Source organism: Littorina saxatilis, linkage group LG13 (assembly GCF_037325665.1).
Source record: "Littorina saxatilis isolate snail1 linkage group LG13, US_GU_Lsax_2.0, whole genome shotgun sequence".
Classification (NCBI taxonomy): Eukaryota; Metazoa; Mollusca; class Gastropoda; order Littorinimorpha; family Littorinidae; genus Littorina; species Littorina saxatilis.
In genome coordinates, this window is record NC_090257.1 from 6,666,092 (window position 1) to 6,693,285 (window position 27,194).

A 27,194-nucleotide genomic window follows, 5' to 3' on the forward strand; every position below is an offset into this window, starting at 1 on the left:
TTACCTGTGTTCGAAGAGTCCCTCTAGTTTTAGGATTGTAATTTTTCATTTTCGGAGGTCTTAAAATAGAGGTAGTACTGTATAGAGAAGCCGACGGGCGCAGTGGCGTGGTGGTAAGACGTCGGCCTCCTAATCGGGAGGTCGTGAGTTCGAATCCCGGTCGCTGCCGCCTGGTGGATTAAGAGTGGAGATTTTTCCGATCTCCCAGGTCAACTTATGTGCAGACCTGCTAGTGTCTTAACCCCCTTCGTGTGTACACGCAAGCACAAGACCAAGTGCGCACGGAAAAGATCCTGTGATCCATGTCAGAGTTCGGTGGGTTATAGAAACACGAAAATACCCAGCATGCCTCCCCCGAAATCGGCGTATGGCTGCCTGAATGGCGGGGTAAAAACGGTCATACACGTAAAACTCCACTCGTGCTGAAAACATGAGTGAACGTGGGAGTCTAAGCCCATGAACGAAGAAGAAGAAGAAGAAGAAGAAGTATAGAGAAGCCCGCTGTATTTACCAATTGTGCGTCTGCTCATCTAAATCCGCAAAACATCATTGGACGACACTGATATCCAGTCTACAATCAAACCTGCCCTGGTGGAGTTGAATAATGATACAAAACACCTGTGCAAGCCAAACATCACTAATCTTTAGCAGACAAACAAAATAAACAATTTATTTCGTTTACTTTCACTTACAGATAAAGGCTCAAAGAGGTGACTTGAGTTATCTGCGGGGGTTGACGCAAAACAATAACTATTTTGCGCAGCAATGTGGGCAAAATGTAAAATGCGTACAGCACTCAAAATATGCAATTTTGACTCAAAATGTTACGAGTTAAATTCCAAAAATACTTTCGCCTGGGCAAGTTTGACTGTCACTTTGAACCACATCTGCATTCAACCATTTCCGAAGTCCTGAGCTGTGCCAGAATGCTGTTTGAGCATGGCATCTAGGCTAAATTGCTGTGCGGCTAGGCTCAATTTACCTGTATTGAACAAACCCCGAGGACTTACACTGAGCAATGGAGCAAAGTCATCTCACTAAATGACTTTTCCGGACGATTCTCTGCACATTTCCATGCTGAAAGAAAAGCTTGTTAACGGGGTTCACAGCATACTTTACCTTGGTCGTCTTCTTTCTCTCATGCTCAAGCCAAACAAGTCAAAACAAGGCCACTTAGCCTTCAGGTGTCACCCTGATTTATAAACTGGTAACAACTACACACTTTGAAACAACATTGGCAGCATAAAAAGTACTGTCCAGTAAGCCCGTCCTTAATTGAGCGCGAAGTCGACTTCGCGCAGACTTCGCAAAGTCTTTTTACTAAAAACTCAGTGCTAAAGCTTCCTGATGCCAACTTCGCGAAGCATACTAGTCGACTTCGCGCAGACTTCGCAAAGTATACTTGGACCAGTTAAGGACAGGCTTTAGCTCCCAGTCTAAGACTGTCCACAACCACTACTGCAAGCTGACATTAAAAAAAAGTGTGTTGAGTTTTCTTGGCTAGTTTTGGCAACGTAAGTATAAGATATAGAACCAGAGCGTCTTTCTCTGAAACAACAAAGATTCCCTTCAAGCTTTAATCAAAATGCCTTGAAGTAATCTGTGAATACAATCCAGCTTCCATCCTGCAAAAAAAAAAAGAAAAAAAAGAAAGAAAAAGGCTAAAAAGATGTTAAACTAAATGGTAGTGACTCTATCGAAATCTGTCCTACATCTTGTGTGCGACTGGCTAACCCCCCAGGGGTCAGGAATTTAATCAAGTACGGTAAGTTACACAATTCCACCTCAATGCTTACATTGTACGATGACGCCCTGAACGCGCTGTTTGAAGAGAAGCTTGGCCTGGTTCAGTTCCTCCTCGTACTGCTGTTTCTCCGTCACCAAGCGGCGGACGTGCGTGTTGGAGCTCTGAATCAAGGAGTAGAAGAGGTTGGCTGACCGCTTGTCCACGTTCCCCTTGTCCAACCAGGTGACTAGCTGCTGTGCCGCTTTCATCAGACCTGCGTCGGCTGATGACGAGAAAAAAAAAAGAAAAGAAAGAATAGTAAAACACACTTGCATAGATCTATGGCATATTTGACCCTGTCCATAACTTCTTCTTCTTCTGCTTTCGTGGGCTGAAACTCCCTCGTACACTCGTGTTTTTTTGCACGAGTGGAATTTTACGTGTATGACCGTGTTTTACCCCGCCATTTAGGCAGCCATACGCCGTTTTTGGAGGAAGCATGCTGGGTATTTTCGTGTTTCTATAACCCACCGAACTCTGACATGGATTACAGGATCTTTTTCGTGCGCACTTGGTCTTGTGCTTGCGTGTACACACGGGGGTGTTCGGACACTGAGGAGAGTCTGCACACAAAGTTGACTCTGAGAAATAAATCTCTCGCCGAACGTGGGGACGAACTCATGTTGACAGCGGCCAACTGGATACAAATCCAGCGCGCTACCGACTGAGCTACATCCCCGCCCTGTCCATAACAAACACCCGGGGACCGAGCATAAGTGGTCGTTATAGAGAAGTGGTTGCCAGGGAAAGGTGAATTATATTGAATAAAAGCTTGTCGGGATCGTTCGGGTGGCCGTTGTGGGCAGGTGGTCGTCATGGAGAGGTGGTCGCCAGGGCAGGTTCCACTGTATTGCTGATAAGGTGGAAATTATGTACATTTAACTCACATCATTATTCTGTCCGAGGCTCTTTTTTTCAAAGTACAGCAAACTAATTGCACAGCTACCTTCTTCTTCTGCGTTCGTGGGCTGAAACTCCCACGTACACTCGTGTTTTTTGCACGAGTGGAATTTTACGTGTATGACCGTTTTTACCCCGCCATTAAGGCAGCCATACGCCGCTTTAGGAGGAACACAGCTACCTATGAGCAGTGTTGTCAGAACAGTTCAGTAAAATGCTTTTCAAGCTCTTATTTACACTTTCAGATTTTGGTTTGTTTGTTTGTTTATTTGTTGCTTAACGTCCAGCCGACTACGCAGAGCCATATCAGGACGAGGAAGGGGGGGATGAAGGGGGCCACTTGTCAAGCGATTCCTGTTTACAAATGCACTAACCCATTACTTGTGTCCCAGCAGGCTTTAGTAAAACTAAATTAATACCTACTGGAAGATTACCAGTTTCCAGTATGTTAAAATAGGCTTAACCTATCTACTGCTGGACTTACATCAGAACACTAACAGATTAAACTATACATGAATCGCGAGACAAGCGGCAAGAGAAGAGATTTTTGGAAAAAATACAGGTGAATGAGCAAGAAGGCAGAAAAAAGAAAAGAGTTCATGAAGAAAAAGAGAGCATGACAGGAAAGAGGAACCAAAAATCTACCTAACAGCAAACTAGAAAGCTCCTGCGGTTCCAAAAACAGGAGGGGCCTTTAATTTCATAACCGCAGTGCCCCACTGCGGGAAGATTTTGGTTTCCATGCTCCAATTTAGGGTTCTAGTATTGTAGATATGCACTGATACTACAGTGGTACAATGGAAAGCACCCCTTGGACCAGTCACACATGTCCCTATAATTCATAATCCCATCTTCAAATGTTGAGAAAAATGAGAAAGTCTTTAAAATGAAGTAAACTTACAGATTGCATGAAAACAAAAACTGAGAAAACAAAGTCTTAAAAATAGAAAATAAAATCAGTGGTTCCTAAAAATAGAGGTTTCACTGTACAGTGGAGTCCAGCTATAACGAACCTGGGTATAACGAAATCCGTGAAAGAGCGAGTCCAAGTTTTATTGTGAAAACTGACGCTTTTCATGCACCTCCCGCTGTTAGTTTGCCTCTCTCTATGGATTATATTATGAAGCTGTTGAAAACATGCAGAGATTGTACTCTCCAAGGAAAGATCGATGCGACGATCATTTGAAGGTGATTCCTCCGAAAACGGCGTATGGCTGCCTAAATGGCGGGGTAAAAAACGGTCATACACGTAAAATTCCACTCGTGCAAAAAACACGAGTGTACGTGGGAGTTTGAGCCCACGAACGCAGAAGAAGAAGAAGAAGAAGATTTGAAGGTGATTGGGAAAACTTGTCTTGAGGCCATTTAGGGTTGAAAACCCTACAGCGAATTACTGATATAACAAACTAAAATGTATCTCCCTTGAGATTCGTTGTACCCGGACTCCACTGCAATGCCATTGGGGAGTTACTGTTAGGTACTGGCAACAGTATTAACACAACAAAATCTTCGTCTGCAGATTGTGGCCTTGTCTTTCAAAAGTGAAGGAAGTACGTCTTTCTTTCTTTATTTGGTGTTTAACGTCGTTTTCAACCATTCAAGGTTATATCGCGACGAGGAAAGGGGGGAGATGGGATAGAGCCACTTGTCAATTGTTTCTTGTTCACAAAAGCACTAATCAAAAATTTGCTCCAGGGGCTTGCAACGTAGTACAATATATTACCTTACTGGGAGAATGCAAGTTTCCAGTACAAAGGACTTAACATTTCTTACATACTGCTTGACTAAAATCTTTACAAAAATGGACTATATTCTACACAAGAAACACTTAACAAGGGTAAAAGGAGAAACAGAATCCGTCAGTCACCTCTTACGACATGCTGGGGAGCATCGGGTAAATTCTTTCTCGTCCCAACCAATATGAGACTCCCCCTAACCCGCGGGGGGTTTAAGACATTGCTTTTTGAGATTTTATGTTCACCACCTTTGTAAATTTACCCCCATTTTAAGACCTAATTTTCTCAGATTTGTTTAGGTCTTAATTAAAAAGGGGTTCCACTGTACCACATACAAAGGTTTTCCCAACAGGCTGAAACAATGCAAGTTCTTACTCTTCAAAACATCAAGCAAAGCGTTGCCATCATAGACGGTGAAAGGCGTGGCAGGAGGAGGGGAGGGCACTCTCAACCGTTCTTCCTGAACTTGCTGCTGGTGTCTCATATCTCTGGCGATCGCTCGCTGCTCGCACTCATACTCGTGCTGGTCGTTGCGAGCGTTGGCATAGTCCACATGGATTCTGCCTGTGTTGGCTTTGTCGTCTTTGTTGTCAATCTTCATGCGATATCCTGGGTAACACACAAGAATACAATCTGATTTCACCATCATTTCATTTTGTAGCTTTGCTCATATGAACATCTTACTGCTTTGAAACACAGGAGCTGTCTCTAAAACATCTGCACTAAAAATACCATAAACTACCGTGTAAATGTATGAAATAAATAGTATAACTGTTTCGTAGTATCTTGTCATTATGCATCGGAATGCTATGTCGGGATTGCGTAAGGAGTTTCATAAACAATTAGAACAAATAATTTGTCTCCTGCCATCCTTCATCCAAATGTGGGGGGTGGGCGTTTACAAGGTACTATACCCTATACAGTTTTTGACCCAAAGTAGGGGATGGGCGTTCGCTCGAGACTAGGTGCTTACAAGGTATTTTATGGTACATACTTCCTTTCTACTGATGGACTGTATTGCATTGTGACAAACACCTTAGGCCTAAAAAAAAAATAGGTGTGGTTACGGTAACCCGACCTACCCTATTTTTAGGGGCCGACCCTATAACTTTTTATTACATTTGCACAAAAACACAAACCACACACACAAGAAAACGAGTGCAGAAAACGCAATGAAAGCGAAAGCGCCCGAGTCGCACACTTATTTCCCTGTCAAGTAGGTTTAATTTGTACACATTAGAAAAAAAAGTTAAAAAAAAAAAAGTGATTGCCTACCTTCCTACCCTATTTTTTTTTGCTATGTTACCGTAACCACACCTATATTTTTTTTGGCCTTAGAAGAAACTGTTCACGCAACCATTGCCGCATTTAGCAAGCATGAAAGCATTTCTCGTGGAAGGCAATGAATAAATAATACCTGCAAATGACAACATTACCTGAAAAGATGGGAAATCAACACTCAACCAGCTTAAAAACTTCTTCAGTAACGAACAATCCAAGCATCAAAATCAAACTTTTTAATCAGTTCCGTCTGGCATCCAACTAGCTATATGAGTGAAAAGTGAATAATGAACCATGACTCCAAACACAAACAAACAACAAGAAGGGCAAAGCCCATACGACTCACATGCTTGACCTAAACCTAGCAATGACATCATACACTAAGAACTGCTTTACACATTTTTCCTACCAAAATACATGTGACCTTGACCCAAGGTCAAGGTCATCCAAGGTCATGCAACACAAAGCTGTTAATTCAAGACATAGGAAGTACAATGGTGCTTATTGGCTCTTTCTACCATGAGATATGGTCACTTTTAGTGGTTCACTACCTTATTTTGGTCACATTTCATAAGGGTCAAAGAGACCTTGACCTTGATCATATGTGACCAAATGTGTCTCATGATGAAAGCATAACATGTGCCCCACATAATTTTTAAGTTTGAAACAGTTGTCTTCCATAGTTCAGGGTCAAGGTCACTTCAAAATATGTATACAATCCAACTTTGAAGAGCCCCTGTGACCTTGACCTTGAAGCAAGGTAAACCAAACTGGTATCAAAAGATGGGGCTTACTTTGCCCTATATATCATATATAGGTGAGGTATTCAATCTCAAAAACTTCAGAGAAAATGGGAAAAATGTGAAAAATAGCTGTTTTTTAGACAACATTTATGGCCCCTGCGACCTTGACCTTGAAGCAAGGTCAAGATGCTATGTATGTTTTTTGGGGCCTTGTCATCATACACCATCTTGCCAAATTTGGTACTAATAGACTGAATAGTGTCCAAGAAATATCCAACGTTAAAGTTTTCCGGACGGCCGGACGGACGTCCGGACGGACGGACGGACGGACGGACGGACGACTCGGGTGAGTACATAGACTCACTTTTGCTTCGCATGTGAGTCAAAAAGACAGAAGCACCTACATGAATCATTCGAAGCGGTGATCTACCAACCTGACAAATACATGGCTTGCTCCACAGATTCCGGCCTGATGAAACGAACGTGGGCGAAGTTCTTTTTGCCCAGGCGGATGCTCTCGATGGGTCCCGACTTCTCAAAGACCTCCTGCAGAATCTCCTCTGTGATGTTTTCTGGCAGACCCCCAACGAAGGCTGTTCTGCACCCAGGGGGGCGATCTCGCACACTGTGGGACGGGGCATCTGTGAGAAAGATAGAGAAGTTTATGAGACCACATGGTGCAATAAGATCCCTGTCGTACTGCCTTCAAAAGTCTAAGAAATTCAAGCCTCATAAAGGGGGTGAGGTGAGTTTTTGTGGTATTGGGGGAGTTTCAAAACAGAGGTATATTAATGAACTTTGTGAAGTGAAAATCTGAGAAAACAAGGGATTTATATTTTATGTTATTTATTTGATGGCCTGCCCAGTATGAATCCAAGAAACAACAAACAACACAGCAACAGGACTACCCTCTTCAGAAGTAGCCAACAAATGTCAAATGTCTTCTTCTTCGTTCATGGGCTCAAACTCACACATTCACTCAGGTGTTTGCACGAGTGGATTTTTTTTATGTGTATGACAGTTTTTACCCCGCCATTCTGGCAGCATACGGCAATTTGGGGGAATGTCCTATGTCTATTTTGCGTCTATGTATCTTGGGTTTTAAATGCACTCACCTGGATGTGGGGGGAGCAGCACGCAAGAGTTCAAAGTGATGACCTCCTTCTGTTGCATGGGGGGTCCCATGGGTCCCGGTCCCATGGGACCCATGCCCATGTTCATCCCATCTGGTGCCATCATTCCCATGGGGCCCATTGCACCCATCATTCCTCCAAACTGCAACACCACAAATTTCACAAATTCGTAAACATTCACAAATGATCAGACCTAGATTTAAAAAAAGTCTATTCCCAGCAGACACACCCTTTTTGAGATTCAGATGAAACCAAGCCTCACCAAACTTGAGAATTTCAAGCATGGAGAGAAGTCATAGAGAGAAGCAATAAAGGTGAAACTGTGATCCGCATCGCAAAAAGTCTGGGAGTGGGAAAAAAACAGAGATACAGACAGACGAAAGGAGTTTGAGAGAGGGGGGGGGGGGGGGGACGAGAGTGCATTAGGGAAACAGAAAGAGAGAATGCGAGGGGGGGTGTGCGAGACAGCGAGAGAGAGAGAGAAGAGAGAGAGAAAGAGAGAGAGAGAGAGAGAGAGAGAGAGAGAGAGAGAGAGAGAGAGAGAGAGAGAGAGAGACTCAGAGACACACACACAGGGGGAGAGAGAGTTGTTTATGAATTCAAATACGAATAGGCAACAGATTGTAACGCTACGTTCTTGGCCTTTACTTCAGAGACTAACTCACTAAGTAGTTAGTGAGAACGAGGCCATTGAAGGTCCATCCAAAGCCTAGCGCAAAGCATACGTCAGCCTAAAATATACAGGATCCGCTCGCAAAAAATACATGTGATACACTTACGGAGAACGTTACTGATCTTCATTATCAACAAGAAGGGCAAAGCCCATACGACTCACATGCTTGACCTTCTGCTTTACACATTTTTCCCACCAAAATACATGTGACCTTGACCCAAGGTCAAGGTCATCCAAGGTCATGCAACACAAAGCTGTTAATTCAAGACATAGGAAGTACAATGGTGCTTATTGGCTCTTTCTACCATGAGATATGGTCACTTTTAGTGGTTCACTACCTTATTTTGGTCACATTTCATAAGGGTCAAAGTGACCTTGACCTTGATCATATGTGACCAAATGTGTCTCATGATGAAAGCATAACATGTGCCCCACATAATTTTTAAGTTTGAAACAGTTATCTTCCATAGTTCAGGGTCAAGGTCACTTCAAAATATGTATACAATCCAACTTTGAAGAGCTCCTGTGACCTTGACCTTGAAGCAAGGTAAACCAAACTGGTATCAAAAGATGGGGCTTACTTTGCCCTATATATCATATATAGGTGAGGTATTCAATCTCAAAAACTTCAGAGAAAATGGGAAAAATGTGAAAAATAGCTGTTTTTTAGACCACATTTATGGCCCCTGCGACCTTGACCTTGAAGCAAGGTCAAGATGCAATGTATGTTTTTTGGGGCCTTGTCATCATACACCATCTTGCTAAATTTGGTACTGATAGACTGAATAGTGTCCAAGAAATATTCAACGTTAAAGTTTTCCGGACGGCCGGCCGGCCGGCCGGACGGACGGACGACTCGGGTGAGTACATAGACTCACTTTTGCTTCGCATGTGAGTCAAAAACCCAACTTCAATCAATAATCAAAGACCGGGGGAGTCTATTTCCAACAAGTGGGAAAACGGAGAAAGTTGTGACAGAAAACATTCCAAAAGAAGGAAAACAGCCTTTTGGGCAGTAAACGGGCAAGTTTGTGATGAAACTCTACCTTCAAATTCCCAATAAAGACCCCTCCTTTCAATGACTGATTTTTCTGGACATATATTCAAGGTCGCCAGTGGGATTTCTTTCTTTTTTTATTTGGTGTTTAACATCGTTTTCAACCATTCAAGGTTATATCGCGACGGGGAAAGGGGGGAGATGGGATAGAGCCACTTGTCAATTGTTTCTTGTTCACAAAAGCACTAATCAAAATTTTAGTCCAAGGGCTTGCAACGTAGTACAATATATGACCTTACTGGGAGAATGCAAGTTTCCAGTACAAAGGACTTAACATTTCTTACATACTGCTTGACTAAAATCTTTACAAAAATTGACTATATTCTATACAAGAAACACTTAACAAGGGTAAAAGGAGAAACAGAATCCGTTAGTCGCCTCTTACGACGTGCTGGGGAGCATCGGGTAAATTCTTCCCCCAAACCCGCGGGGGGACCAGGGAGGGGTAAATTCTTCCCCCTAACCCGCGGGGGGTGCCAGTGGGATGTTTTACTGTATCAAGACAAGAAAAATAGTCATTTTACAAGACCTTATAGTTAAATTGAGGTGATGTATTCGAAAGAAATAGGCATACATCTTGATAAAAAAACTGAAACTCATTATCTCAGTGCAGATAGTTCTTTTCGAAACCTAACGACCAGTGACAACCCAAACTAAAAAGCGGGTAAAACCTCACCTGTCCCATGTTCATAGGTCCCATCATCATGTTGGGTCCCATTGGTCCCAAAGGTCCCATTGGTCCCATCATGTTGGTTGCCATATTTGCCAGGTTGCTAGCTAGGTTGGCCATGTTACCCATGTTGCCATCACCCATGTTTCCTTGCATGTTGCTCGGACCCATGTTGCCTTGCATGTTTCCTGGACCCATGTTTCCTGGACTCACCATGCTTCCTTGCATGTTTCCTGGACCCATATTTCCTTGCATATTGCCCGGACCCATGTTTCCTTGCATGTTTCCGCCACCCATGTTTCCTTGCATATTTCCTGGACCCATGTTTCCTTGCATGTTGCCGCCACCCATGTTGCTTTGCATCTTGCCGCTGTTGCGGGTTAAGTCTATTGTTTCGTTTGCCATGTGGGCCATGTTGTACTGGCTGTTGGTCATCATTGTGTTGGTGCTGGAGGCTGCTGCTGTTGCCGCGGCGATGGCTGCAGCTGTGGCTGTGCTGGACGACACTGACAAAAATAAAATAGAAAAAATCAGAGATGGCTTGACTTGTGCACTGGTTAAAATCCATTAGATGGTCACAAAAAAAGATGAAAACATGTAGCGCATCACAAATGGCATGAAAAAGAGGACATTTGGGGGCTTATAATCTAATCTTGTACCGTACTTTCCGGGTGACAAGGCGCTTCGTTATCTAAGACGCACCCCCTAGTTTTTAAAATAAATTGTAATCCAGTCACCCATTGGACGCAGGGGGCCGATAGGGCGCACCAAAATTGAAAAAGTATACCGGTAGTCGAAGAATGAAAATAAGCCGGCGAGATCAAAGCCAGGTCCATTGTTTATAGACACGACCTTCTTCCCAGGGGTCAATGACCCAGTTTTTGCCATGAGAGGTGGTTCCTGTCATATCTGAGAGAGGAAACACTTCCGGCTTCGGGGTCAGTGACCGGTCAGTGACCGAGTTTAACAGAGTCGAACTCTGTGTGTGCCGCGAGATCAAAGACATTGTGATAGCTGGGTGGCCTTGTTTATAGACACGACCTTCTTCCCAGGGGTCAATGACCCAGTTTTTGCCATGAGAGGTGGTTCCCCTGTCATATCTGAGAGAGGAAATACTTCCTGCACCGGGTCAGTGACCGGTCAGTGACCGAGTTTAACAGAGTCAGTGGAAATAATTATGTGTGCTCTGTGTGTGCGGCCAGATCAAAGGCAGGCATTGTGATAGCTGGGTGGCTTGAGAGCTCAGGAAACTTGGCCAGGGCAGTACCTAGTAGCTGAAACATGCATTATCACAAGTTGTTTGACTGGTACTCAGGCGGTCTCTTTGATTTTTTTCGTATTTCATACACGGATTAGACGCTTCGTTATACAAGACGCAGGGGTCGAACTCGAGGAAAAAAGTCGCGCCTTATGACCCGGAAAGTACGGTAGTTGTAGTGTTCTGCACAGACCAGCAATATGACTACAAAGATTTATCAAGTTTTAGAGCCCAGAGAAGAAAGAAAGAACATAAAGAAGAAGAAGCAACAATGTGGTGTTTTTTTGCGGCCAATGCCATACGATACCTGGAGAATTTTAAGATCTAAATACACAACATTCCCATCTCGAATAGGTTATATTTATGTAGGCCAAAATCACAAACTGCACACATCTCAGAATGCAACACAACAATTATAACTCGACCAGCACAGCAACAACCTATCAATTCAGACACGTGACAAGTATTACGTTTGGATCATTTCAAGCATGTGCAAGGCATAAGGCCAAAAAAAAAAAGGTCTGTTTACGGTAACATAGGCCAAAAAAATAGGGTCGGTAGGTCAGGATTTTTTTTTTTTCCCCCAAAAAAAACCATATTTTTACGTTATTTTGCAAAAAAAACCCAAAGATTTTTTTATTTTTTTTTTCCCCAAATGCCAAAAAAAGTCTAGGGTCGCGCGAAAAAAATAGGGTCGGTCGGGTTACCATAAACAGACCTATTTTTTTTTGTTGCCTAATCTTGTACAACCTCAAAAAGGAAAAGAGACTGCAGCGTTCAAGAAATACACGCTAGAATTCTGCTCGTGCTAGAGAAAAGTACTATACCTCCATCCTCGCCTGTGTTTGTGTACACCACAGGTGGCTTCCCCTTATTCTTATTAAAGTCCAGTGGCATGTTATTGCGTGATGGGTCCATGAATACAACTGTCTCGGGTTGAGACAGTCCTATGTTGAAAATTCAGATGTTTATCGTCTTGTACTATTAGTAGACAATCTGTAACAAAATAATGACAACTTGTGAGACAATTTTCATCATATGCAAGAATGAGAGGTGAAATTATAAGCTTTTTCTGGCTATATAGTTACTTACAGTAGTACTAGTACATCAAAAACATCGGTCACAAAGATACAGACAGACGAATGGGATCGAGTTTGAGAGAGGGGGGGGGGGGACGAGAGTGCAAGAGAGAGGGAGACAGAAAGAGAGAGTGCGGGGGGGGGGGGGGGGGGAGTGCGAGACAGCGAGAGTGAGAGAAGAGAGAGTGAGAGAAGAAACAAGAGAGAGATAGAGAGACACACACACACACACACACAGGGGGAGAGAGAGTTGTTTATGAATTCAACTACGAATAGGCAATAGATTCTAACTCTAAGTTCTTGGCCTTTACTTCAGAGACTAACTCACTAAGTAAACTCACTAAGTTAAAGTAGTTAGCCTAGTGAGAATGAGGCCATTGATTGAACAGGTCCATCCGAAGCCTAGTCAGTAGCCTAGTGCAACTGCAAAGCATACGTCAGCCTAAAATACTGGATCCGCTCGCAAAAAATTGATGTGATACAGTTACGGAAACAGAGAACGTTACTGATCTTCCATATCAAATAAATTGGAACAAGTAGGATAAACAAACAGGTTATCAATTCGACAAACATGCAACGTTGTTTCCAGCCCACCTTCTTGCGTTGCAAGATGGCTGTCTGCTAAATTGTTAGAGGCTAAAGCTTGGCTTTCGTGGAGGAGTAAGCTGTTTAAGAATAATCACATATTATCAACATGGCATCAACGTCATTGCAAAAGGATTTTACACATTTGAGGAAGCACTCTTTTCAGTCGTTTAAAAGATAAAAACTACCTAAGGGTTTTCTTCTGCATCTCCTTTATTTTCGACAAAGTATTAGACCAAATACAGACGAACACCGTTTGCAGATCGTCCAAGAAATCCAAGCATCCAAAGCTCGGAACTAAAGACTTCGAGTGATCCCACAACGAGAATCATGGATCCAGAGGTACGAGATTTTTCAAAAGCATAAAAGGACAAAACGACAGCAATCGACAATGGATGACCACAACAGTAATGATATATTTGCTGGTGAATCGATCTAAGCCACTTTGCCATGACTAATTAATAATTTGTAAAGAGAGAAATTTCATGTGTATGTATTGTATACATACATCACATGTGTGTGTCTTCAAATTAAAAACAACTAAGAGTCTTGGAAAGTGTCTTTAAACATGCTGTGTGTGTGTGTGTGTGTGTGTGTGTGTGTGTGTGTGTGTGTGGTGTGTTTGCATACATGTGCATGTGTGTGTGTGTGTGTGTGTGTGCATGTGTGTGTGTGTGACATGTGCGCTCTTGTCCGTGTGTGTTTCAACTTTCACCGTGTATGCATGTGTGCCGCGCCTGCATATGATCTATATTTTATCATGCAAAATGCAATCTATTACTAATGTCTCTTTTGCTCATTTAACTTTAAGGACAAGGAAGCAGCGATGAAGAAGAAGCTGCAGCACTTTTTAGTGGAGATGTTCAGGATGGGGACGGTTCGGGGATTTGTCCACTTCTCCATGTATCTGAGGGGCAAGGAGGAAATGGGTCTTACTGTTTACCATGAGCCACAGGTTTGTACAGCTTATACTTACTGCTGCTGATGGGGTCGATCTATGTCGACCAAAAGAGTGGGATTCCCTGTAGGTGGAGTTCCTGTAGGTGGATTCCCTGTATACAGGAAATACCACAGGGTGTAGTTCCTGTAGCGTTTCGCTGAGATTGCTGAAAGTCACATGATGCTTAGCGACATCGGTAGAATTTGATATTTTTCAATTTAAAAAAAAAAATTCTTAGAAATTCGAGGATGGTTTGCAAGTTTTATTGAAAAACTCCACCCTGTGGGATTCCCTGTAAACAGGGAATCCCCCTACAGGAACTCCACCTACAGGGAATCCCACTCTTTTGGTCGACATAGACCTCATCAGCCTTAATACTGCTTACTGATCCTTTAACCCGCCAGGGTCCTAGGGTCACTGCACTGACGAGCGCTGCACCAGCTGTCTCCACCTCTGCCGGTTGTGAGCAATCTTCTTGGTTGTCGCAGTCCATTCTGCAACATATGTTGTTGTCTGTCTATCTTTTATTCTGTCTTCCCATGCACTGTGCCCTGGAGGATGGTCTTGTTCTTTTGATATGTTCTTTGTACAGCAGGGTGTTGTAAAAGTTAAATTTTGTCGATCCAGATTCGTATCCAGAAGAAACCGTCATACACGTAAAAATCCACTCGTGCAAAAACATGAGTGAGCGTGGGAGTTTCAGCCCATGAACGCAGAAGAAGAAGAAGAAGTATCCAGAAGAAACAAATGATCTTTCTGTCAGTGATATATCTATGTCTTGTCTCATCTGAGTGCTCGAGATCTGCAGGATTATATATAATGGAAGGGATCAAATGCTGAGTTCAAAGTAATGATTATTGTTAGATAGCTTGTGAATAAATGCCATGCATAGAACTTCCTATAGATCTATCTTCAAACGTGATCAGCAGGAAACTGCATGATTCACTTATAAATTTGATGATTCTTTGACGGGCGCAGTGGCGTGGTGGTAAGACGTCAGCCTCCTGATTGGGAGGTTGTGAGTTCGAATCCCGGTCGCTGCCGCCTGGTGGGTTAAGAGTGGAGATTTTTCCGATCTCCCAGGTCAACTTATGTGCAGACCTGCTAGTGACTTAACCCCCTTCGTGTGTACACGCAAGCACAAGACCAAGTGCGCACGGAAAAGATCCTGTAATCCATGTCAGAGTTCGGTGGGTTATGGAAACACGAAAATACCCAGCATGCCTTCTCAACGAAAGCGGAGTGAAGCTGACTATGCTCTCAGAGTATAGTTTGGGGAACCCAAATGGGCAAACGAGCTCACACGTAACCGGAAAATTCTTGAACGCTGAAGAAGAAGATGATTCTTTAAATATTGTTTTAGTAGATAACTCTAACTTGTGTACCTCTAGTATGAGGGTGAACTGTGCATGCAGTGTAATCGTTCATTTCAGGATACCAGCATGTGAACTAAAAGAGAGAAGTAACTGCAATGTGCTTGCAACTAATGCAGAAAAAAGAGGAAGGTGAAAATATGAATCGAGTCGGGCTAAAAAGGTTTGTTTGGCTTTGCTGCACACACTGTTTATTTCTTTGTTCAGATAACTTCCCGCCGTTGCAGTATCCTCCATTCAGCTGCAACAGAAATATCAGCTGGTGAAAGTCTCACATCATCTCACCTGCCGTATGATCCGTAAGTATTAAAAACAGGACAGATAGTTTGGTGAGAGAAAGAACTGAGTTGCTGGGAGTGAAAGAAGGGAATTTGGCATCTTTATCGTGCTCAAGCGTGCACATGGGGATGTTCGGACCCGGAGGAGACCCTGCACAAAGTTGACACTGGAAATAAATTCCTTGTCGAACGTGAAAGTCGAACCCAAACGGTTGGAACAAACTGGTTTCAAAGCCAGAGCCGCTACCGGTATGGCTATCTCCCCGCCCCGTACCGACATATAGATCTGTGATTGTGCAAGTGAGTTTGTTTTCGTTCTACTCTTGCTCATTATTCATTTTTTCTCTTTTTTTTTTTCTCCAACAAGAACAACACAAGAAAACAATGTGGACATTATTCTGTGCGGTGCCTTACTGAGTATATAAGGGGTACAGTAGAACCCCCCTTTTAAGACCCCCCTAGACTTTAAGACCAAGACTATAGTCAAAGAGAAGCAGAAGAGAAGATGGCTCCACCAACACCCAGACTACAACAAAAAGGATGCCTACTACCTCCTACCCAGAGATGACCAAGTGGTCATTGTGAGACTGAGAACAGGCCATTGCAGACTCAAACATCACCTGTATACCAAATTCCACATTGGTGATTCTGCATCGTGCCCCTGTGGCACATCTCCAATGACAGTGGAACACTTCCTGCAGGACTGTCCAACACACCACCTGGCCTGCTGACACACCGATGAGGGACAAACTCTATGGGCCCATGGAGAGCCTCCGGCGTACAGCAGCCTTCATCAGGGCCTCCGGAGTTGCTGTCTGAGCGAACGACGAAGAAGACGAAGAAGAAGACCCCCCTTTTAAGACCCCCCTTTTAAGACCCCCCTTTTAAGACACCCCCCCCCCCCAATTTAAGACTTCTCCCATTTCAAGACCTTGCTTTTTGAGATTTTCTCTTCATATTAACCTCTGTAAATCTACCTCCATTTTAGAACTCGATCCCTCCTTTTTAAAGGTCCTTGTCTACATTTTTATACCGAAATTGCCATTTGACCATTAAAATGCAGAGTTTATTATCTACAAATATCAACAATACACCCTCTTTCGATCAGGAAAGACGAAGCCAGTGTAGCCGTTTGAAAATTCATTGTAGTATTCCAGCGCAGTACTCATAGTAGGATATCCTTATTTGGAAAATGCCAAGCGCAAAACTCCTCTGAAATCCCGTGCATTTCGTGCGTTTAAAAAAAAGCGTGGACAGCGCTCCAGTGTCAAACTGTTGCTGCACTTGTTTGGGCGTGGCTATAAGCATAGTGACATGAATTTGATTGGTCAGTATTTTTAGGCAAAGCACATGTTCTCAGCAAACAGAAAACAAAATATTGGAAGCGTGAGTCACGCTACCCAAAAATGAAATCTTTTTTTACATATATTTTTTTTCTATAACTTTTTTCCCCATGGTTCATTCATCATCTGACATAATTTAGTATCGAAATCTAACCATAAGATTATTGAAAAAAAGCAAAAATGTAGACGACCACCTTTAAGACCTGATTTTTCAGATTTTTGGAGGTCTTTAAAGGGGGGTTCCACTGTATATTATTTATTCATTGTTTCATGATTCTGTACAGGTCAGCGCTGGTGTTGTCCCAAGGAACACAGATGGCACTGAGCGGCATGGAGGACAGAGGGGTGGGACTCCCACCTGCCTCTCCCAGTGACAACGAGTTGTACTCTGACCCTGTGAGTAGGAGCTGTTAGGCTTAAAACTAAATGTAATCCAGTTGAAAGAACCATGGTGTACGAATAACCAAACAGTTCTGGCATGATCGATTAACTCAGGCAGAAGCTAGCTTGTATCGATTATTATATGGCCTTTGACAAAACGGTCATGCACGTAAAATTCTACTCGTGCAAAAAACACGAGTGTACGTGGGAGTTTCAGCCCATGAACGCAGAAGAAGAAGAAGAATTATTATTGTTCCTGTTGTGTGCCTTATTCATCCACCTTAAAGATGAATAGATCAAGGTCCTAGTGAATGTTTTCTTTTTGTCTATGATTAAATGTTCCATAAACTAATCTTTTTATTTATTTTTTTTTCCAGTCGTCCCACACAACGCTGTTTCTTGTGGCGGGATATTCCCGCTACTCCTGTCCGTATGTGTGGGTGCGGTCAAACCATCGACGCTTGATGAGGATGTCGGGCGCTGGGGACGAAGAGAAAGACAACCCACTTCGACTCAAGTCCATCTCCCCCGCTAGGTGGAAAGATGGAGGTAATTTAATTTTGAATGACATTGCAAAGTTAGTGAACGAATAGACCTGGCGCTAGGGTTAGCCATTTAATTCCTACACTTGTATTTTGTATGATTGAACTGTTTTTGAGTCACTTGAGAAAAAGTGACTCTATGTAATCGGTCAGTGTTAGTCTGTCCGGCCGGCCGGCCGGCCGGCCGTCCGGCCGGCCGGCCGTCCGGCCGGCCGGCCGGCCGTAGACACCACCTTAACGTTGGACTTTTCTCGGAAACTATCAAAGCGATCGGGCTCATATTTTGTTTAGTCGTGACCTCCAATGACCTCTACACTTTAACGATGGTTTCGTTGACCTTTGACCTTTTTCAAGGTCACAGGTCAGCGTCAAAGGAAAAATTAGACATTTTATATCTTTGACAAACTTTTCTCGGAAACTATCAAAGCGATCGGGCTCATATTTTGTTTAGTCGTGACCTCCAATGACCTCTACACTTTAACGATGGTTTTGTTGACCTTTGACCTTTTTCAAGGTCACAGGTCAGCGTCAAAGGAAAAATTAGACATTTTATATCTTTGACAAAGTTCATCGGATGTGATTGAAACTTTGTAGGATTATTCTTTACATCAAAGTATTTACATCTGTAGCCTTTTACGAACGTTATCAGAAAAACAAGGGAGATAACTAGCCTTTTCTGTTCGGCAACACAACTTAACGTTGGGCTTTTCTCGGAAACTATAAAAGTGACCGGGCTCAAATTTTATGTGAACGTGACTCATTGTGTTGTGAATAGCAATTTCTTCCTGTCCATCTGATGCCTCATATAATATTCAGAACTGCGAAAGTGACTCGATCGAGCGTTTGCTCTTCTTGTTCCTTTTTGTAGTCTTGTATGAAAAAATACAATATTTTTTTCTTATGGATGTAATGGGTGTCTGTATTATGTGTTTGTATTAGGGACAGGTTGTAAGATTAGGCTCTAGATCTGCCTTCAACCTCTTTCCTTTTGTAATAAAGTTCAGTTTCAGTTTCATGGTTGGACACTGTCTTGAATTAATCATCAAATCTTTAATAGGGCAAGCATTGAGATATGGTTTAGTAAGCAGAGAAGGTTTATGAACTAGACGATTAGATGATTACTTCCTGAGATCAGATATCCTTCAGGCTTTTTCCCTCATACGTTTGTGCTTTGTTGGAGTTCAGAGAAAGACAGACTGCTTTGTCTTACACCATTGATGTTTATAAAAGATGGAATGACAGCAGTGCTTATATTGATGGGGGAAAGTTGTCAAGTGAAGGAGGAAGGACTGAGGCAGAAGTTAGACATTCTGTCACAAGAGCACTTTCTGTATGAATCAGTCCGAATACTTTTTTTGCTTTTGGTACAAACCAGGAAAGCATTTTGACCTTTCGAGAAAGAAATTGTGTTTCATAATATTGTGGTTCCTGCAATGTAAGGCTCCTCTGATGAGAGGACACCTACAAATAAAGAACACCTTCTTTTCTCCCTTTCTCTATTATCTTAAGGGTGTAGCAGAGTGTCACGTGACCTCCATCGAGATCCAAGAAAACCACCAGAAAATCAATCAATATGAGGCTTATATCGCGCGTATTCCGTGGATACAGTTCTAAGCGCAGGGATTTATTTTATTTAAAAAAAAATTTTTTTTTAATTATTATTTTTTTTTATGCGATTTATTTATGCCGTGTGAGATGGAATTTTTTTTACACAATACATCACGCATTCACATCGGCCAGCAGATCGCAGCCATTTCGGCGCATATCCTACTTTTCACGGCGTATTATTCCAAGTCACACGGGTATTTGGGTGGACATTTTTATCTATGCCTATACAATTTTGCCAGGAAAGACCCTTTTGTCAATCGTGGGATCTTTAACGTGCACACCCCAATGTAGTGTACACGAAGGGACCTCGGTTTTTCGTCTCATCCGAAATGCCTGGTATGCAGGAAAAAAACCCACATACAGGAAGTGCACCTACAGGAGATGAGTCCACTTTGGGTCGAATTAAACCCCTTCTGTCTTATCACATGCTTGTTATTTTATTTCTTCCTTTTTCGCCTTTTTCTTTTTACATGTACTGACACGCTTTTTTTCTCAAAGTACTAGAAACTGGATCGATCATACCTCTGATCATTTTGTTTTTGTATCTGGAACAGAGGTGCATATTTGGGACGTCATAGCAGAGCTAGTGAAGCTGTGTATGTACCCAGCTCCACGAAATCCCTTCGCTGTGGACATGAACTACTTTCACGGCCTCTCCACGAACCAGCAGGTTCTGTCCACCGCCGCCATGATGGTGTGCCTGCAGAAAATAGTCCTTCACACGTCTGACGATCGGCCATACGCTGGCAAAGGTGAGATAGGTGTCTTTGAAGGATTTTCCCATCTGAGATATAGTGAGAAACTGTTACTGTGCAACCCTCCTTCCACTGTATTAACCAGGGCTGTGGGCGGGGATGTAGCTCAGTTGGTAACGCGCTGGATTTGTATCCAGTTGGCCGCTGTCAGCGTGAGTTCGTCCCCACCGTCGGCGAGAGATTTATTTCTCAGAGTCAACTTTGTGTGCAGACTCTCCTCGGTGTCCGAACACCCCCGTGTGTACACGCAAGCACAAGACCACGTGCGCACGAAAAAGATCCTGTAATCCATGTCAGAGTTCGGTGGGTTATAGAAACACGAAAATACCCAGCATGCTTCCTCCGAAAGCTGCATATGGCTGCCTAAATGGCGGGGTAAAAACGGTCATACACGTAAAAGCCGTGGGAGTTTTAGCTTATGAACGAACAAACAAACAAACAACCAGGGCTGCCCAACAGAGTTTCATCTTGTAAGTCCCAGGCGCCTCAGATTCAAATTATTGGGGGGCATGGGAATTGTGTCAGAATTGCTTTGTATCTATCAGTAGTATTTATGTTTGAAAGGTGTCTTCATTTGTTTACATTTAGTTAACAGTTAACTCTAGCGTTGACTAAATAGGCATTAGCTCACACAGTTTGATGGTTTGGGTGGTAGGTTAGGTGAGAGGGCAAGGAAAGAAACAGTGTACAAGTGTGAGTGTGTGTGTGCGTGTGTGTGTGTGTGTGTGTGCATGCGTGTGTGTGTGTGTGCATGCGTACGTGTGTGTGCCTGTGTGTGCGTGTGTGTGTGTGTGTGTGTGTGCACACATTTCTTTCCTGTGCTTCATCTGTTTCTGAACAAATCAAACCCAGGCACTTTGCCATCATTTTCAGCCATCACATCTGTTTGCATTTCGTTCTTTTTCTTTTCTTATTTCATGTACCCCCATTGGGTTTCTTGAATAAATCCTTTGCCTTGCCTTAAAATGCATGTCTTTAACAACAACCCCCCATCCTCTCTGTTTGTTTTCTCAGTGCTGGAAGACCTACAGATGGTATCCCGTCTCCACTACACAGCCTTGCAGACCCTTGTGAAGAACCATCAGCTGCCCATCTACGAACACTGCCAACAGCAACAGAAGCAGAAACAACAGGCAAAGAGCAAGCGAGGGGGGTTCGCTCTGAGTCGCGAGCAATACTCCAGCATTGACAACCCTTTGCAGCAGCCAACCCCACCGCAAGATACAACGTACGGGGGTATGACAGTGCAGAGTACGCAAGGCGTCTACACGCCGCATGGGTCTGCTCAGAGCGGTTTTCCTGGGTACGGTTTTACACCCGCACCAAGCCTGTTTTAATAACAGTAACCCTGTATCTCAGGGCTTTTACACGGTGTCCACATTCCATGAGCGTTGTCAATCCAGCAAAGATTTTTGAGGTTCTGTTTTAGATTTTATTCATAAGCACAGCTGCATGATTTGTGAGAGAATTTAGGTTTTACACTGAAGTAAGCTACAGGCGCTACCAATTGTAGGTGCTCCACACGAGGCTTTAATTAACAAGTACATGCATTAGACACATAACATTTCTGATGTCTAGTTTTAGTTGGGATTTTGCTGGTGCAAATAGGAAGTGTAGGTTGGTATAAGGAACAGTGGAGGTAAACAGATCGAGGAACATCATGAATTCAGTCATAAACCCCCCGCGGGTAAGGGGGTAGAATTTACCCGATGCTCCCCAACATGTCGTAAGAGGCGACTAACAGATTCTGTTTCTCCTTTTACCCTTGTTAAGTGTTTCTTGTATAGAATATAGTCAATTTTTGTAAAGATTTTAGTCAAGCAGTATGTAAGAAATGTTAAGTCCCTTGTACTGGAAACTTGCATTCTCCCAGTAAGGTCATATATTGTACTACGTTGCAAGTCCCTGGAGCAAATTTTTGATTAGTGCTTTTGTGAACAAGAAACAATTGACAAGTGGCTCTATCCCATCTCCCCCCTTTCCCCGTCGCGATATAACCTTGAATGGTTGAAAACGACGTTAAACACCAAATAAAGAAAGAAAGATTTCAGTCATAAACTTGACGCAACCGATTTGCACAGATCTGAGAAACAAAGGGAAGTAAGGGATCTAAATGTATAGGATGTGTGCAACTTCTTCTTCTTCTTCTTCTGCGTTCGTTGGCTGAAACTCCCACGTACACTCGTGTTTTTTGCACGAGTGGAATTTTACGTGTATGACCGTTTTTTACCCCGCCATTTAGGCAGCCATACGCCGTTTTCGGAGGAAGCATGCTGGGTATTTTCGTGTTTCTATAACCCACCGAACTCTGACATGGATTACAGGATCTTTTTCGTTGCGCACTTGGTCTTGTGCTTGCGTGTACACACGGGGGTGTTCGGACACCGAGGAGAGTCTGCACACAGAGTTGACTCTGAGAAATAAATCTCTCGCCGAACGTGGGGACGAACTCATGCTGACAGCGGCCAACTGGATACAAATCCAGCGCGCTACCGACTGAGCTACATCCCCGCCCTGATGTGTGCAACAAGAGTACGTGACAGTTGTGCTGAACCAGTCTCCTGGCACCTGAGGGAATAACAAGCATTGAAATGAACAAGCGACTTTCATCCTCATTTGATTAAAATTCTCATTGTAAATACATAAGAGGCATAGGATAAAAAGTATCCCCTTGCAGTACTAATTAAGGTACTTGGTACCGGGAGTGAAAATCTGCCATCATCTTTCAGGGTAGGAAAGCAGTGTAGTTTTGTTTGAAAATAAAGAGATTTGTGCTCAAGATACAACCATGACTGAGCAGGGTTGGAGAAAGATGGTTAAGCACCCAGGTGGGGTTCGAACTTGTAATGTCAAACTTACTCCGGCTGGAGATAAAGGCGCCCAAAAAATCTTCTCCAGCCATATGGGTATCACTGGAGGTTTGATGACTTAAAAATATCATTTTTTTTGTTTTTTTGTTTTTTTGTTTTTTTTACATATTGGGTTGATATCCCAACCAACAACACTCCTCCTTTCTCTGTATGTCTGTCTGTTGATCTATGTATCTGTCAGTGTCTTTATGGTCACTCAGTCAGCATCCTTTTTGTTTATTTCACACAAGTGGGTGCATGAACACTCCGCGCACTTTCCCAATTTTGAAGCTTCCGCGCATGTGAAACTCCCGCGCGTGGTGTATATGTAAGATGCGCGCGTGTTTTAGCAAAATGTGATGTGAAACTAGCGCGCGTGTCTTTGCTCGGTCAAATGTGAGACATTGAGACATTAACAACTGACACTTGTATATCCATGAAAACTGACACTGTATATCTATATATTGAACACGTCTTTATTACACAGACAAGTCGATAAAAACGAATGAAGACTTAAACCATGCGTATAAGAATATTTTGTTCACTTATTATATAACAGAAATTACAGAAATTTCGGGTGTCTGGTATCACAGTCACAGAGACTGCAGCAAAGGTACAAGAGGGGGGAAGTCACAGCATGGCCGGCAAATTTTTCCAGGCCATGGACTTGACGTATTCCTTCCTGTCGGTGCACGCGCGCAAGTTGTATGAGCCGAACCAGTAATTCGTGCGCGGAAGTTACAACCCGATATTGCGCGGAGCATACATGTATTTTACAAGCGCGGAATTTACATATGCGCGGAAATTACCGGCTGCGACACAAGTATGGTCACCTGTGCTAGTTACCATGCAACGGTGGAGTTGTAATTGAACTGGCCTCTATTCCATCCTTTATTATGCGCGTATAGGCTTTTTCTGAACATGTTGTTTTTGTGTGTGTTTTTTTTAGATGTTTTAAATCCATTCCGTGGTGTTCTTTTACTGTGTCTGTGTTTCAGAAAGTATTTGTGAGTATACATGTTTAAGCTCAACGAACTCTGAAGCAATTATGTCAGTTGTAATGTGTTAACTCTTTTAAGATCTTTTAATTCCATTTTGTGGTATTCTGCTTTGTTTACAGAAGTAATTATGCATTTGATCGTGTCATTTTGCTCATCCCTGAAGCAGCTATGTTTTGTCAGTTTAAAGAAAATTGTTTTTACTTGACATCAGAGATGTCCACAGCACGAATCAGTTTAGATTTCCAGGCTGCACACTCCTGTGTATGTTTGCTCTTGAAGATAAATGTTTTGCAATTGTGGAGCCAATCATGCACCTGTTGTCCTTTGAGGTTGTTTTTTTATCATGGATTTTTGGAGGCTTATGCATTCATTGTATATGTATGTCCACCTGTCTCTCTATCTGTACATATAATCATTTGCTTATCTGTCTGCCTTGTCTGCCTGCCAGCTAGCCTGTCTTCTTTTTTTTCTTTTTTTTATTCTCTTTTTGTGAAGTTTTTTTTTTTCTACATGTATACACTGTACATTACAGGACATCACCTAAACAAAGGGACAGAACTATACAACAGAAGAACACTTGAACAATTACAACATACATGGGGTGGGAGGATGGGTGGGGGAGGGGGGATGTTCAGGGCTTGGTGGTCGCAGTATCAAAAGGATTTAAGAAAGAAAAAACCTAAGGGTTACATCAAAATATGCATAGCCTGTCTTCTAGTTTGTCTATATGTCTGGCTGTTGATCGATCTATGTATCTATGTATCTATCAGTCTCTTTTCGGTCACTCAGTCAGCATACTTTTGTTTATTTCACACAAGTATGGTCACTTCAGGTCAGGTATGTTTGAAAATCATGCTTTTTAAATTGCAATGCAAGGTGTGTTATTTTGAAAATTCATGTTGAAGCAGTTTCTGAACCTGCTTTTCTTGTTTGAGTATGTCAAGGAGAGAATCTGTGTGTGTGTGTGTGTGTGTGTGTGCGTGTCAGTTTGTGTGTGTGTGTGTGCGTGCGTGTCAGTTTGTGTGTGTGTGTGTGTGTGTGTTGTACTTAAGATTATGTAGCAAAAACTCACTGCTTGTCACTTGTGTGGTTGTTTAAAAGACTGTGCATGGTAATATGTAAATGTGACAGGGGAGGCTACCGCTCCTTTCACAGCAGACTCTGCACCCGAGTTGTTGGCCTTTAAGTCAACACCGGTTGATTGTGGAATTCTGTTTGTGTTGGGGTCTGGTGGTTTCCGTTTGTCTGTATGTTCAGGAAACCTTCGGGTTTGCATAACAGTTTTTATAGGGCTAAGAATTTAGCCCTAACATTTTCAATCTTGTTTGATTGCACTTCGCCTCCCGAGGTGATCGTAGTGTTACGGCACTCGGTTACATAAAGACTATAGAGTTTATTCTTGTCAAATCTAATGTCCCTTTACAAATTCAATGAGATTGAAGGGTCCACTGGAACACCACTGAAATGGGAGTGCATAAATCCTTAAAAATATCATTGTGAAATACTGTAGGATTGATAAGATAATGATGTTTTCGTCTTGTTAGCAAAATAAGATTGTCACGTAATTTCTTTAGATGGCATCAGACAAAAATATTTCTTTTTTTTATGTTGTTACTACTTTTGGATGTGTGTAACAATTTAAACAGATTTTTTCCTTTGTTTGTTTCTTGTAGATTTTATGTCTTCTCTGGAATTGCCAAATTTAAAAAAATTTACAAATGCCAAGGAACAAATATTGGTGTTATTTTTTTTTCTCCAAGTCATAGCAGACAGAGGATTTGAAAATTTGATCAACAAATCTGCCATTGTTTGTAGAATTCAAAACAAGGAGGCGTTAATGAACAATTGCAGTGTATTGATTTGTTTATTCTGAATCACACAGATGCGCTTGTACCTGTTACGTACATTCCAGATTATTGAGATTATGTTTACTGCTATGGGATCATTTATGTCTAGTGAAAGTACATTTTGGGAACAACCATCTATGTCTACAAAACAAACAAACAAAAACAAATATTTCTCAGTTTGTTTGTGTTTGTGAAAAAAACATACATTTTTTTCTATTATCTTTTTGAATATATATATATACATGTATATATATATATATATCCCATGACCTCCCTTCTTTGTCTCTGTTACTTCAGTATGGGTATATATGTTGTATTTTTATAGCTCAATAAATACATCATGGACTCCAAAAAAATATATGATAGTGCAGATTCCGATTTGGGCAAAGGACTACTTTCCTCCCGACCTTTGACCTCGCGCCGAACAATGTGACACATTTGTATGAAGTTCTAAAATCGCATTGCACGGCTCAGAAAACCATATCAGTTGCACGCAAAAATGAATCTCAGAACTGATCTGATGTATGAGATGCAATAAGCAAAAGTTTCTTTCATTATGAAAGCAATGCAGGTCGAAAAAAACGAACATTCAACTTACAAGATAACCAGATGCTAGCGAACCAAAACAAAAACACGAGTACCCTCCCCTTGCATCGTTAGCAGACGACTTTTGAGAATCTGTCGGTAGTGTGTTTTGCCGGTGTGCGCCTTCAGCTATCAAACATCGGCTGTTTCACGTGTTTTGCGAGCAAGTCTACTCTTTTGCCTGGCTCTGCAGTAAGTCCACATATTTTTCCGTAATCCAGTCATATTCCTTCAAAATGCAATCAATCGGCGGTGACAGACGTGTCGGTCGCGTTTTCCTCTCACCCATACCAGTTTAAGTTCATCCATGCAAACACACTCGCAAAACAGTTTATCACGTAGATACATTTCAAATAGGGAGCAAATGGTTAAATCTAAACCTACATATTTGTTCCCTAAGATTTGCTTCTCTGTCAATAAGCCTAATTACACACGTTCGAGAAAAACAACGTGGAATCAATTCTGAATCGAGTAAGCCAAATGGGTCCCAAACCCGTTTCGCCCGTTCTGCCGACCTGAAACGCAAAACAAAAGAATTGTGCGCTTCAACTAAATTAATTTCTATTCGACTTCATTACTTTCTTGCAACTTATGAACCTTTACTTAAAGCTTTTAAATGGTCTGAAAGTAGTGTTACCGCGTACTTATCGATGCACTCATTCGTTTTATTTTTTCAGCGACGGTCACTTAGTTTAAGGTTGCAAAAGGGCTAAGTCTCGCTGGCAACAGTTTTACCCTGCACAGATCGCAACAGTGCCGCTAGTAGTCTACACTTTGTGTTTGATGGTAGA

At 42.4% G+C, this 27,194-nt stretch overlaps 2 protein-coding genes across 2 annotated transcripts in view; one reads left to right on the top strand and one right to left on the bottom strand.

The window, feature by feature from the left end:
• Positions 1 to 12,943, bottom strand: part of LOC138946352 (ecto-NOX disulfide-thiol exchanger 2-like) — a 45,818-nt gene extending 32,875 nt beyond the window's left edge. Inside the window, exons 1-7 of the mRNA XM_070317917.1 lie at positions 12,911 to 12,943; positions 12,065 to 12,233; positions 9,986 to 10,485; positions 7,562 to 7,721; positions 6,881 to 7,087; positions 4,798 to 5,031; positions 1,797 to 2,009 (exon numbers count right to left, since the gene is read on the bottom strand). Of these exons, the coding sequence (XP_070174018.1) occupies positions 1,797 to 2,009; positions 4,798 to 5,031; positions 6,881 to 7,087; positions 7,562 to 7,721; positions 9,986 to 10,485; positions 12,065 to 12,155 (1,405 nt within the window). The 5' untranslated portion in view covers positions 12,156 to 12,233; positions 12,911 to 12,943. The remainder of the gene's footprint in view (positions 1 to 1,796; positions 2,010 to 4,797; positions 5,032 to 6,880; positions 7,088 to 7,561; positions 7,722 to 9,985; positions 10,486 to 12,064; positions 12,234 to 12,910) is intronic.
• Positions 12,944 to 12,955: 12 nt separating this feature from the next.
• Positions 12,956 to 26,006, top strand: LOC138946353 (uncharacterized). The gene is made up of 8 exons (XM_070317919.1): positions 12,956 to 13,243; positions 13,713 to 13,856; positions 15,422 to 15,513; positions 17,120 to 17,231; positions 17,594 to 17,765; positions 19,921 to 20,118; positions 21,136 to 25,095; positions 25,355 to 26,006. Exons 1-7 carry the CDS (start codon positions 13,232 to 13,234, stop codon positions 21,456 to 21,458), a joined length of 1,053 nt encoding a protein of 350 aa, XP_070174020.1. The 5' UTR covers positions 12,956 to 13,231; the 3' UTR covers positions 21,459 to 25,095; positions 25,355 to 26,006.
• Positions 26,007 to 27,194: the final 1,188 nt, after the last annotated feature.